General features: G+C 34.3%; 2 protein-coding genes across 6 annotated transcripts in view; one reads left to right on the forward strand and one right to left on the reverse strand.

The window, feature by feature from the left end:
• Positions 1-11,848, forward strand: part of GSDME (gasdermin E) — a 102,763-nt gene extending 90,915 nt beyond the window's left edge. The window contains exon 11 of the mRNA XM_030857368.2: positions 9,382-11,848. The gene's annotated coding sequence lies outside the window, so the exon portion shown is untranslated. The remainder of the gene's footprint in view (positions 1-9,381) is intronic.
• Positions 1-12,948, reverse strand: part of PALS2 (protein associated with LIN7 2, MAGUK p55 family member) — a 102,863-nt gene that overhangs the window by 6,336 nt on the left and 83,579 nt on the right. For 4 of the 5 annotated variants that reach the window (XM_060304526.1, XM_060304523.1, XM_060304525.1 and 1 more), the window contains 7 exons: positions 12,906-12,947; positions 11,297-11,428; positions 9,333-9,432; positions 8,929-8,997; positions 6,834-6,995; positions 1,376-1,578; positions 285-413 (listed from right to left, as the gene is read on the reverse strand). In XM_060304526.1, coding sequence (XP_060160509.1) covers positions 285-413; positions 1,376-1,578; positions 6,834-6,995; positions 8,929-8,997; positions 9,333-9,432; positions 11,297-11,428; positions 12,906-12,947 — 837 coding nt within the window. The remainder of the gene's footprint in view (positions 1-284; positions 414-1,375; positions 1,579-6,833; positions 6,996-8,928; positions 8,998-9,332; positions 9,433-11,296; positions 11,429-12,905; position 12,948) is intronic. The other variant, XM_030857366.2, reaches the window with a different exon arrangement.

The raw sequence follows: 12,948 nt of genomic DNA on the forward strand, positions 1-12,948 counted from the left end.
CATTAGTAAAATGAGGGAGTTAGGTTAATATGCACTTTTTAACATTGGTCCATTTCATTTACATAGGGGGAGTAAACTTGTTTTAAAATAGCGTGAACAATGGTTTCTAAGTAAAAGCAATACGGTTCCAAATCCTAACTACATCTAGGGAACAAATTTTTATTCTCCAATACCTTATACAGTGTGTTTATTTCATAAATATGGATAGAATTAAACATGCCCAAAAGAAAAAGGAAAAATTTTAGGAGGAAAATAGTACTGTTAGCCTGAAAAGAACTGCTTACCGTCAAAAGCTTAGTAGTGATACCAGCATCCACTACAGCCTTGTGCATGGCACGTAACGTCTCTAGTTCGGGAGCAGCAATAAACACAACATAGGGCATGAACTCGGATGTCCTCAGCACTTTCAGGGCCTGTGTAGAAGAACAATTACAAACCAATTTATACAGGATTAGAATTTGAATTATGTTACCCTTTAGTTTATACTAAATAATCAACGTCCATCTGCCCTCTTCCTCAAGATAAAGGACATAATTTAATACTTGCTATCTGCCCCCGCTCCCTTCTATCCTTTTGATTCCATACAGTACTTTCCTAAAATGGTGATCCATTAAATTTTGTTCTGACCTCAATCTCACTACTTTCTGGTACCCCTGGAACCAAGGAAAGTATTAAACTTAATGATCCCCAAATCATCAAGAATGATGTAAATGCTTTCCATGTTAATTGTAGAATTCTGTTAATATTGAAAAAGCAGAAGTAATTTCAGTGTCCATTAATTGGAGTGGTTATATAAATAAATATATATCTGCACTATGAAATACCATGCAGCAATTACAAAGAAAAAAATCTCTACAGTACCTAACATGAAAAGATCTTCAAGAAATACTGTTTAATGAAAAAAGGTTAAAGAATCTGTATAAAATTTTTCCATTTATGTATAAGAGAAACAACAACAAAAATAGAAAACCCACTGGGTTGAGTGTAGGATGGTGAGAAGGGGTCAATAAGGGAGACATGGAATGAGAATGAAATGAATGGTGAGTGGGTGGGTGTGTGCTGGGTGGAAGGGGTGTGACTTTAATTTTTATTCCTTATGTTTCAGCCTTGTTCAAATTTTAAATTTCCTAACACATGCATTTATATGTTACTTAAGCATGTAAATAAATACTAAACTTCTATCAAGCTTCTATAGCTATCCATGCCTCTGTTGGCTAACAGATCAGAGATTTATTTAACTAGTTGTTGATGCATAATAAGGTTCTCTATTGTCACAAGTAATAGAGGGAAAGAGCCACCCTCATAATCTGAAGAAGAAACAAAAACTCCACAGGAAATAAAACTTAAAAAATATCTTTGGAATCATGCAGCTTACTTGTGGGTTGACATCCAAGATGCAAGTTCGTCCAGTTTGGACAACTTCAAGAATAGAGTCAATCTTGGTTCCATAGAGATTTCCTTCATATTCCCCATGTTCCAAATATTTTCCAGCTTTAATATCTGCTTCCATCTCAGATCGTGACACAAATTTATATGCCTGGCCATCTTTTTCATCTTCCCTTGGTTTCCGTGAAGTAACTAAATAAAATAGCGTTGAGAATTTGTACAGAGACAGTGCAGGGTATTAAAAAACAAACTAAAAGGCACAGGGTAGCCTAAGTCTTTTCCATTTAGTGCAGGGGTTGGCAAACTATGGCCTATGACCAAACCTGGCCTGCTTCCTATTTTTGTAAATAAAGTTTTATGGACCACAGCCATGTTCATTCATTTTATGGCCTATGGTTTCATTCGTTTTACAGTGGCGGAATAGTTGTGACACAGACTAGATGGCCTGCAAAGCCTAAAATATTTACTATACGTGGCCCTTGAATAAAAATGTTTGCAGACCCCTGATTAGTAATGTTTTAAGAGGTAGTCTCCAATATACAATTTATATCCAAAAAATGTGCTTTATAAAGTCAGTTTGAAACTCAAAATATATTTATTTACCTAGAAGCAGAGCCCTAAAGTTAAATTCTTAACTATGGTGAGAGCTAATAAGTGTGAGGTATATTGCAAGTGAACATCTTTTCCAGCTGACCAGCACTCCCCTTCTCCTTAAGGAATATCAATTACAGCCTTTCTTCACACTTCTTTGAACATTTCCTAATTGAGTGTCCAACAGATGAGCAAAATTCTATTCTTAGTTGGTATTATCAATTTTCTGAAGTGTAGTTTTACCCATAAATTATCTATCCTTTATCTTGCCCCAGCACCAAACTTTTCTTCTAGCTTCCTTCTAATTAACATTCCCAAATGCTAATTGTTTTGTGTTGCACCTCGGTGGATCTAGCCACCTGGATGTTATTATGGTCTAGTAACTTTCTCTACTCTGACCTGAAGTATTCTGAGAGAATGAGAGAGAAGAGACCAAGTCAAAAACTTAAAACATCCTTTTGTCAGGTATTTTAGAGACATACAACTCCTTTGCAACTTGGCTGTGCTAGGAATGGACGATTATCACTTTTCAAACTGTTGCAAAGGTGCAGAGTTAGGTATTCTCTGCCAACTTGCTAGCACTCCCTAGGAAGAAAAGTAATTTGTGTATGTGTGTGTGTTATTTTCAAGTTTAGCAACTTAATCTGAGTTTGCCTAGATCAGATATAAAACAGTATTCTACTTCTATTAATCAAGCACTTATACATGCAGAATATCTGCCCAAATCATTAACCACACGCAATTAAAGTTACAAAGTAATCAGATGAAAAACTGACAGAATTTTGACTATTTGAAGTAAGCACAACACATCAAGAAAACTTTTATAAGAAAAAAACTTTAAGTTCAAGCTCAATAATAAGGGTCTAATTCATAAATAAGATTATTATGTACAAGAGGATTCCCTTTTTCCCCTGCTGTTTTCTGGCTCATTCCAGACCACTGTGGAGAGATTTATAAAGTCACTTAAAGAGCTTCAAGATGCTATGATGGCTTTTCATATTCAAAAATGTGTGATCTCAAGGTTTCTGGGATTATTCACCAAAGGTGGTATGATAAAACTCCTAAGGCAATTTTAAACTCCCCAAATACATACATACTAGGACTTGGCTTAATATCCGTAAAGATAATTTTAGAAGAGTACGACTTTTGGGGAGGCACTACAGTGAAACCATTTATGGAAACATGCTGCTTGAAATAAATATGTACAGGCACACACGCTGCCCCCCCAACACTACCTCCAACATGTGGAGGGAATCTTAAATTCTTGGTGAAATGTTTTTAGTTTACAAGCGAATTTTAACGACAATACCATTCTCTAGTGAAGACTCAGAAAAGAAATCTACATTGGCACATAATTAAGCCCCTTTCCATTTCTAGAACAGAGAAATTAGAACAGGGTGGATTGACTACAGCTGATTCCTTAGGCTTATAATGCTAAGCACTAAGTAATGCGATTGCTTAGAATTTAAGTTCTGTGACTGACAGGCAAAATTCTAATCTTTAGTAGCTCTTCAAATAGTTAGGAAATAATCAACAAAGTAACATTTTATTTAACTATCCCAAGATGTATTAAAGGGAAAACATGATTCATAAGGTAGCTGGTCCACCCGGATTAATAATTTTTTATATTTTATTTTAGGGCCATTTCACAATATAAAGAGAAAACTAAGTCAATTTAATCCAACACCAGCATTTACTTCCTTCCCTATGAGACTTCCCGAACCAGCCCACCAGACAATGTGTAGCACAAGACTGTGTATCAAAAATTAGGCAAACTTGTCACATTTCATCACTATTATTTTTGTGTGTGTTGATTCTGAGGCTTAAAACAAACAAACAAACTAAACACTATATAAACATGAATGATTTAAAGAAAAGTAAAACACCACCTACATAATATGAAGAAGTGATACTTGACGATGTATGGATATACATAAATTTTTTATATATAAAAATTCAGACTTGAATCTTTACTAAAAATAAGTCTTGAAAGGTAAAATAGTACATCTTCTGGAAATTAATTTGGCATGAAGAAATCAAGAAGTTGAAATAAATATATGTAATACTTCTGTATTTATAAATCTCTCTATACATCCTTTGGTCTAATAATTTTACATCTGAGATTTATGTATACACATTTTATCATCTCTTTATTTATAACAAAAAAGCCACCCAAACCATATAAGTGGGTGATAACAGTAAAGCATGGTGTACTTATATGCTGGAATATTAAGAAGCTAACACAATTAACTTTTTTAGTGTTTGTAATCATGATAAAATATACATAACATAAAATTTATCATTTTAACCATTATTAAGTGCACAATTCAGTGGCATTAAGTACAGTAACACTGTTGTGCAACCATCACCATTATTCATCTCCAGAACCTTTTTATCATCCTATAGAAAATAAAAAATTACACTCACTGCTTAATATTCTTAGAGATACAGAAGAGATAGCGCCCACAAGCAGATGATGCTGTGGGAAAAAACAGGAAACAGAAAATAATCCTAAAATGAAAAATATGACTACTTATGATAAAACATTGATGAGATAGAAGGTGAAGAACTCAAGGTAATCTTTTAAAGAGTAGAATAAAAAGAGAGAGGGTTGGACAACATGATTTAAAAAAGTAAGAGACTGAGGAGATGAATCCAGGATGTTCAACATCCAGCTAACAGAAATTCTAGAAAAAGTGAATAGAGAAAACAGGGAGAAATCATCCAAGAAATAGTAATTCCCCAGAATTGAATGACATGCATCTCTAGTCTGAAGAGCTCACTAATCATCAGCACAATAAATAAAAATAGATGCGCACAAAGGCACATCATTATTAAATTGTAAAATAATGAAAACCAACGAAATAAAAAGACTGAAGGAAACATCAGGTCATGTATGAGAGGACAAAAATTAGAATGACATTAGACTTCTTAACAAAACTGGGTTAAAGAGTAACATCTTTTGGGTTTTACAATCTAGACTTTCTATTCTCAGATAATCAAATAGAAGACAAAAAAATACACAACTTCAAATACAAAGATGCAGAAATTACATCCCATACAGCATTTTTTTTGTCAAGTTACAAGGCATGTGCCGTAGCAAAACAAGGCAATAAACCAAGAAAGAAAAAGAATGGGACCCAGGAACAATAGCTTCAACCCAGGACAGCAACAAAGGGAAACATCCCTATGTGAACGTGCGGCAGCCAGAGTGGAGAGTGTGTAGCCCTCACTGAAGCAGGAAGGCTGAGCGTTGTGGGACAGAGGTCTCCAAGAAAAAAGCATGACTTACTAAATAAGAGGTTTTTTGGTTTAATACAAAACTATACGCATGAACACATAAGATAAAGAGGGGAAGAAAAAAACGAACTCTAGAAATTGCTGGGTTGGGGGAGAGGAAGAGGCTGCTCAAGAAAGTGAAACTGAATTAACTGAAACTAGAGCTATCTTTATGCTGGGAGGATACTCAGGAAGTCAGGAGGTAAGGCCTACACTGGACAGAACAAGAAATAGCAGAATGAAGACATTATTAAGAAATATGGAAGACTAACAAAATAAATAGCAGAAAGATTGAAAAGTGACTGTTTCTGGTAAGTAGGCCAGAGGTGGGGTAGAGGAAAATGGAGTTATTTTTCATTACGTATTTTTAAGAACTACTTGATTAAAATATGCTACATGTATTAATTTGATAAAAATTAAAAATTAAATACTTTAAAATACTTTGATCACAGTGAGATTTTTATTTTGTTAACTACTTAACTATGATTTGTTTGATTTAGTGATTTACCGTGCCTACAATGGAACTCAAAGTCTTACCCTGAAGGGATTACAAACAGCACATGAGGACAATGACAGCGTTGTTGCCCCAATACACCCCTAAACATGTTAGCAATAAGATTACTCAGTGAGAACTAAATGTCAAAGCATACTGGATGAAAGCAGAGAAACTCTAAAACTCATCCAAAAGAGATGGAGTGATGTTAGGCTAAGATTTGACATGGAAAGCTTAAAGGCATTAAAATACCTACAGAAATTCTGTGTTAATCAAAAGGGGGTTTGGTCAGCAATGGAAGCACAGAAAGGGGACTTAATAAAGGCAACACTGACTTGTGTTCAGGGGAGAGCGCATGTAAGTTCCCACAAGTAAAGGCTCATATATCTCCAAAATGAATGCTATCACTGCCTTATTATAAGGACTAATACACCTTTGTATTTAACTCCTTGCTCTAACTCCATTCTCATCAAGCATGCTTCTGACATTATTTAACTTTCCTTGTAAATGTGCAAATAGAGAAAGAACACAAAGATCATAAAATGGGTGTCTGGTTCATCTAATGGTTATATTTCCCATCAGTATTATTGTATTTTGTATATAAATAAATGTGACCTCCACTAATGCTGCCTGCTCTGGAAGAGGAATCTCTCTTGATGTGCTATCAAAAATCAGGTTTAGGACCTTACAGGACTGAAAGAGACAAGCCAGATCACGAGCGTCAGAGGATCCAGCAGGTTTCCCCTGCTGGATGAAAATGGGTGAAAATACAACTTTTCAGATACACATCAACTGTACAAGAAAATGCAAGGTTAATGCTGATTTTGCCACAACTCTTAATACTTGCATTTAACGAACACTTCTGGATTGAAGAGTTTGGAGAAGCGATTGCCACCAGGCAGCCAGCTGACAGGGCCCACAATGCTATTTCAAGACAGCTGTAGCGTTGCCAAGTTTTTCAGTATCATCTGCTTGTTCATTTTCATTGGCATAATTAGAAATTACTTGGGAATAAAATAATAATAATCTGCCCCACCCCCACTCCTTCTTTCCAATTAAATAGTAAAGGAAACGGAAAACTTACATGGCACTGTGGTTCCAAATCTAGTGGGATTCAACACTATGAACCTGTTTTTCAAGCTTCTTCGTCCCACACCTTGAGCTCCTATCAATACTAATGTCTTTCTCTGGAAGGGAGGCATTTTGGCTACCTCCTCATATATCTGGATTTCATGACGATCAAATTCTAAAAGTAAGGAAATGGGAAAACATCATATTCAGTTATCTTTTATTTTTTATTATTATTTTAAAATTAATTAATTTTTGGCTGCGTTTGGTCTTCGTTGCTGTGCACAGGCTTTCTCTAGTTGAGGCGAGCGGGGACTACTCTTTGTTGCGCTGCACGGGCTTCTCACTGTAGTCTCTTCTTTTGTTGCGGAGCACGGTCTCTAGGTGTGCGGGTTTCAGTAGTTGTGGCACGTGGGCTCAGTAGTTGTGACTCGCGGGCTCTAGAGCACAGGCTCAGTAGTTGTGGCACACGGGCTTAGTTGCTTTGCAGCATGTGGGACCTTCCTGGACCAAGGCTCGAACCCGTGTCCCCTGCATTGGCAGGTGGATTCTTAACCACTGTGCCACATGGGAAGTCCCTCAGTTATCTTTTATATGGATGAAAAACCTCTGCTATTCTGTTCAGTAATGGCTTAGTTGTCTTGACAGTTAAGTATCACTTTAATTGTACTGACTTAGTACAGATTTTTAAAAATAAATTTGGTAAAGTACAATAAATTATTTTGTACCCTGATTTAAACACCTGCTTCTGTTCTTTTGCCTTAAAAAATTGTCTAACAAAACTAGAAAAATACCCTTACTTTATCCTTATCAGATAATCTATCCCTTAAAACCTGTTTCTTATTAATTCATCAGTAGAAATAATTACTTAATATAATCAAATTGCAAATTAGTTTATGTAATCTATTCCACTAAAAAGTGAATATCACATATGGAGGATAGCAGTACACTTAGAGTGGCTGCTTTAAATAAGTTTCATAGAATGAGTATCCCCTTCCAATGATATAAATGAATAAATACTGTATGGTGAACTCTGCAAATATTAGTTTGATTAATAAAATGCATACAGACAACATACTAACATTTAAATATTAAGATTCTAAATTTATGTATAAAATAAAATGTTGGATCTTAACTATTTTCAGTAGAAACACATTCCAAAATTATGATCAATGGGAAAATTAGAAATTTTCCGTTTTGCAAGAAAGCTTTAAGAATATATATTTAATAAAGCCAGAGGATTTGAAATATTATATTACCTATTATTATGACTATAACTTTCAATCTATAGTAATAACACTTCTTCCTTAGGTTATTATCTTAACAGCAACACTTTCTTTGCACAATTTCTCCACAATAGATTAAGGGAGAGTCTAATTTCCCCTTATTATAATATTATTATTATAGTACATTATTAGATTATTTCCTTTCTAATGTGCTATTTAGTTTATTACCAATATAGAGGTAGCTCCGAAGTCAAGAAAGCACTTTAAAATTATCAATTCTTTTGAGTAAGCCTCCAGAGCCTTCTGATTCTAAGAGCTGCATTTCACTCCTATCAGCCTTTATAACTGAAAAGAATAACTGTGGTAGGTGTCATATTTATCTTTATTTAAGTCTAAAAGATTTAAGAAAGAATCCTACTAGATCAGGCTAAGATTTGTTTGGTCCAGTATTATTTTTCCAAAAGTATCATGGACAATGTTATGGCAGAATATGGTTGCCCTTAATCATAACTCTTTTATTATCTTTAAAAAGGCATTCTGTTCTGTAGAAATGACACAAGTTTCTATCAAAGTTCTTGAACAAATAGTTTCGGTTGTCACATTGTTCCTTCATTAATACAAGCATAAATCCTAACCAATTCACTTTCTTATAAACTATGAGTATAAAATAAAGCACACTAGTGATAGTGCAAGTATATATATCAGGATTTAAATAATGCCTGTATATTATTGTACCAAGTGTTCACATGGCAGTCCCTTGCAGCTGGGTACTAATCTGAATTAATTCATTTAAAATTATACATTTAGAGTGTATGCCACATTGAGAATGATATACAGCTATTTCATACTTCGCTTGGATTTCTCAAAAATGTATTTAAAACATACCTGCATTTCTGGTTGTGAGATACATCATCTTTTTCTTTTTTTTGCTACTTATGGTTCCACAAAAAGGTCCTGAAGGATGACAAGGCAAATATAACTTAAACAGTATGTCAGACTATATACACTGCCCTGTGGTGTTCTATAGGGGTGGGAGAATTATCTTCCCAGTGTTGTATCCTACAAAGCAGAAGCAGGCAGGGGTGAGTTGAGCCACTGAATTCTGATACAGTACCAGCAGGTGGCAGAAAGGGAACAAAAAGTTTACTTTTGAGAGCAGTACACTAAAGCAGATGAGAGGGATTAATTCCAGATATATTTTAAATAAATTCATCAGCTAATTCAGATGAAAGAGGCAAAGAAAGGTGGGCACAAAGGACTACTGTTACTTATTGTATCGAGTTCATCACCTGAATTGTCCCAGTCTCTTCTAACAAATGCCTTTCTCTTCTCTTCCAGGAACTGGCTTGGAATGAGACCAGCGCTTCCTCCCTCTTTTACATGGCTAGCCTAGAATCAAATTAATGAATTGTATATCTCAGTGATCAAAATTTGAGACCACATTCTAATACGTAGGACAAGCAATAGTCAGTTAAAAAAAAATCACATATGATCTTAAGAAACTGACCTTGATATTTAAATCCATGGCATTGTCAGGATATTGAAACACTTTAGTACTGAGGAATCAATGGGTACCTAACCAGTGTGCTATTTGGTAGTGAATTTTTAGACCAAAATACAAAGGTATAAGGCTCTTTAAATTACTAAAACTTTTTATTTATAATACTAAACTAGTGAGAATGGAAAGGAATAAATGCTGTTATGTGTTGGCACCTAGTTAGGTGTTTGTTATCCAATAATCCTACTACGCTGGTATTTCCTGAGGCCAAATCAATGGGGAAAAAAAAAAAAGAGAGAGACAGCACTGGGAGAACAAGAGTGGAGAGTTTAGTTCATGCTACCAGGAATCTGAATGTCCTGAGGGGGAGTAAGTTTAAAATAGGTAAAACCTCACCTACTGTCAACAAACTAACTTAAAATGAAACCCAAAGAAGCGCTATTTCAAAATAGCGGCTGGAGAACTGGCTACTAACGGCTTATCCCACAACATTAGTGACTTTATCCTTACAGCTAGCACAGAAAAATCCAGTATCATTTTTAGCAATTAAAATCCTGAAAAATACAATTAGAGTAATAGACGACAAACATGCAGGAAGAGATTGAGATAGATAATGGTGACAGGTGATAGAGAAAACTGAGAGATGGCATTCACAGAGAAGGGAAAAAAGAGAAAACTGGGAAAGCTTCAAAAAGGACACTGTCACAGAAAGCAGATTTTTTTTAGATGAGTTCTAAGAAATTCAGTGGAAACCTCTTGAAATCATGGATTCCATTTAAACTACTCATTTCTTAGTTCTCTCACCACACTGTGCCCTTATACATCACAATGTCTTAATTTAAACTTAAGGACATATTAGCAAGACTGTTCTTATTCTTGTAATTCATTCCCCCTTAGAAGTCAATATAACTTATTAGAGGTAATGTGAGTTACTAATATCTCCATTTAATTCAGAACTTAGTGCTAGGTACCAGGTCCCTTTCTTTCACACTTTGTTCCTTAATGAGACTCTCTTTTGCTTTTACAGTTTAAGAGATTTTAGACTTTGTTTCTACAGTTCTGAATACTGTGGTTGCTAGTCAATGTAAACAAGTACAAAACTGGACTTATTACTTATGCTAGAGTTTTCTGAAAACTGTATTAGTGGAAAGGAAAAGGAAGACCATCGCACACATCTTCTGGAAAATGGAGGGGGGAAAGACAGTGATAACACACATCCCTTTCCATACACACAGATTTCAATCCAAGACCAAACAACACGGATGATAAAGCAAGCCTTCATTTCTCAATTACTGAGAAGAGGTGGGCAAATGGATTTAAGACCTTAAGAAATTACGTTTTATTTATCACGAATGTATACATAGAGGAGACAAGAGGAAGATTACTCTACCTACAGTAAAAGACTCCTAGTTAAGAGGAACAAACACTAAAAAGGGATGACCCCCAAGTGAGTTGTTCCTACCCAATACTATATTTTACTGCAATCACATGTGGAAGAACTGATTGGTCTAGTCTCTAAACCAAAGGAAGAGAACCACAGGCTAGTTAATTCTGCATTTATTAACAGCTACTCACAAATTCCCTCTCAATTTGGTCTTCTGTCCACAAAATTAGCAGCCATGAAGCAGGAGCTGTTCATGCAGGAAAAATCATTGGAACAAATGCTAATACCTTCTTCCTGAATATTCAGATATTGGCCAGATCTAAGATTAAAAATAAAAAGGCAGTTGAAGAGATTTTCAGAAGCATACTGACCTGCCACCAGTTTGGGTCTTCTCTGTTTACAATCTGAAGAATTTCTCCTTTTGAAAACTTCAATCCTGCTTCTTTGCAGGGTATCAGGTTATCATTGTATGGATTATAATCAAAATGACATTTCACAAATACCTAAAACACAGCACAATTAAAAATACTAGAGATGTATCATTTGTCACGGGATTTCTGAAATCTTTTTCAAAGCACTGTGATTTAATTGTAACTGACAATGTATTTAGTACTTCAACTAAGGAACTTGTTTTCCTTAAATAAGTATATAATTATTAGAACATTAATAATTTGATATCAGAGAAGAAAATAAGAAATAAACGTTAGTACTACATTAAGTTTTTGTTTCTATTTTTAACTTCTAATTGTAAATCAACGGAGTTTGACAATTGTTTTCTTTCACCATTCTTACACTTTCTCCCAATCTTTTCACGTGATTTTCCAACCAACACTGCGTAATTTTTACGCAAGTAAATGCTACTTTCTAATTAACATTCTGAATTAATATATGCAGCTGATTTAAGGCATGTATTTCAGATATAACAGGACTGACTTCTTAAAAGTTTCCTGAAGCAAAAATTAAATACTAAAAGTTCATATTGAAATCAGACCTGAAATATATTAAACTTAAAAAACAAAATATAACCCACTTTCATCCCTGGTAATAACATATATTTTTAATCACACAGATTCACACTAGCCAAAATTAGTGTGGAAAATACTTTTCTGGAATCATCTTGCTTTGATGTAAACGATCAGCATTAAATTAATTGTAAGACAAATACTGAAAAAGCCTTGAAACTATTTTCCAATTTAAATTCATTTAACCACACAAATTTCCTTTAAATCTGTTTTATTAATAAAAGTATGTCAATTACCACTATTAGTTATGATCTCCAATATCCAAAATATTTAGTTTATTAATTTTAATTTGAATTCTAATTAAGTTAAGCATTTTCAGTATTTGATGGCAAGTTCAGAGCAATTACTTTCTTAATACAGACTTTTTTCAGGCATATTTATACAAATTCAAATTTTATCTGCTAAGGAACTGACTTAGTATTAATCAGCAGGTAAACTAACAAGCAGGAAAGCACATAATTAGTCAAATAACAATGTTATTTTTCTATTTATCATACTTCTACAAATATAACCAAACAAGATATTCAAGTAACACAAGCAGATGTATTACATTATTAGTGTACTAAAATGTAATGTGATGGATGCACATTAAAATAATTTAAAAATAACAATTTGGGAACATGACAAAATTTTAGTTACTTACAATTAGATGATTTTGACACAAAGCATTCAGAATATTTTCAATAACTTTTGAAAGGCTAAATATTAATGCTTAAAAAAATCAGTAAGCCAATAATTTTTTTCCTGATATACAATTTTAGAAATATCTCAAAGGCAAGCATACAAACAGTATTAAGATTGCTAAAATGTGACAACTGGCTAACTTGACAATGGCACGCAGCTCGATGTTTTGGCAATGGAAAATACCCAAAATGATTAAGTGTAATTAAGGTAAATTTAGCTGGCTGATAAGACAGAAAAACAGAGTACCAGAGAATCTCCTGGAATGACATCATACCTGACGGACGTGTGATGGATGCCTCTCCATATGGATGCAACTC

Source organism: Globicephala melas, chromosome 9, assembly GCF_963455315.2.
Source record: "Globicephala melas chromosome 9, mGloMel1.2, whole genome shotgun sequence".
NCBI lineage: Eukaryota > Metazoa > Chordata > Mammalia > Artiodactyla > Delphinidae > Globicephala > Globicephala melas.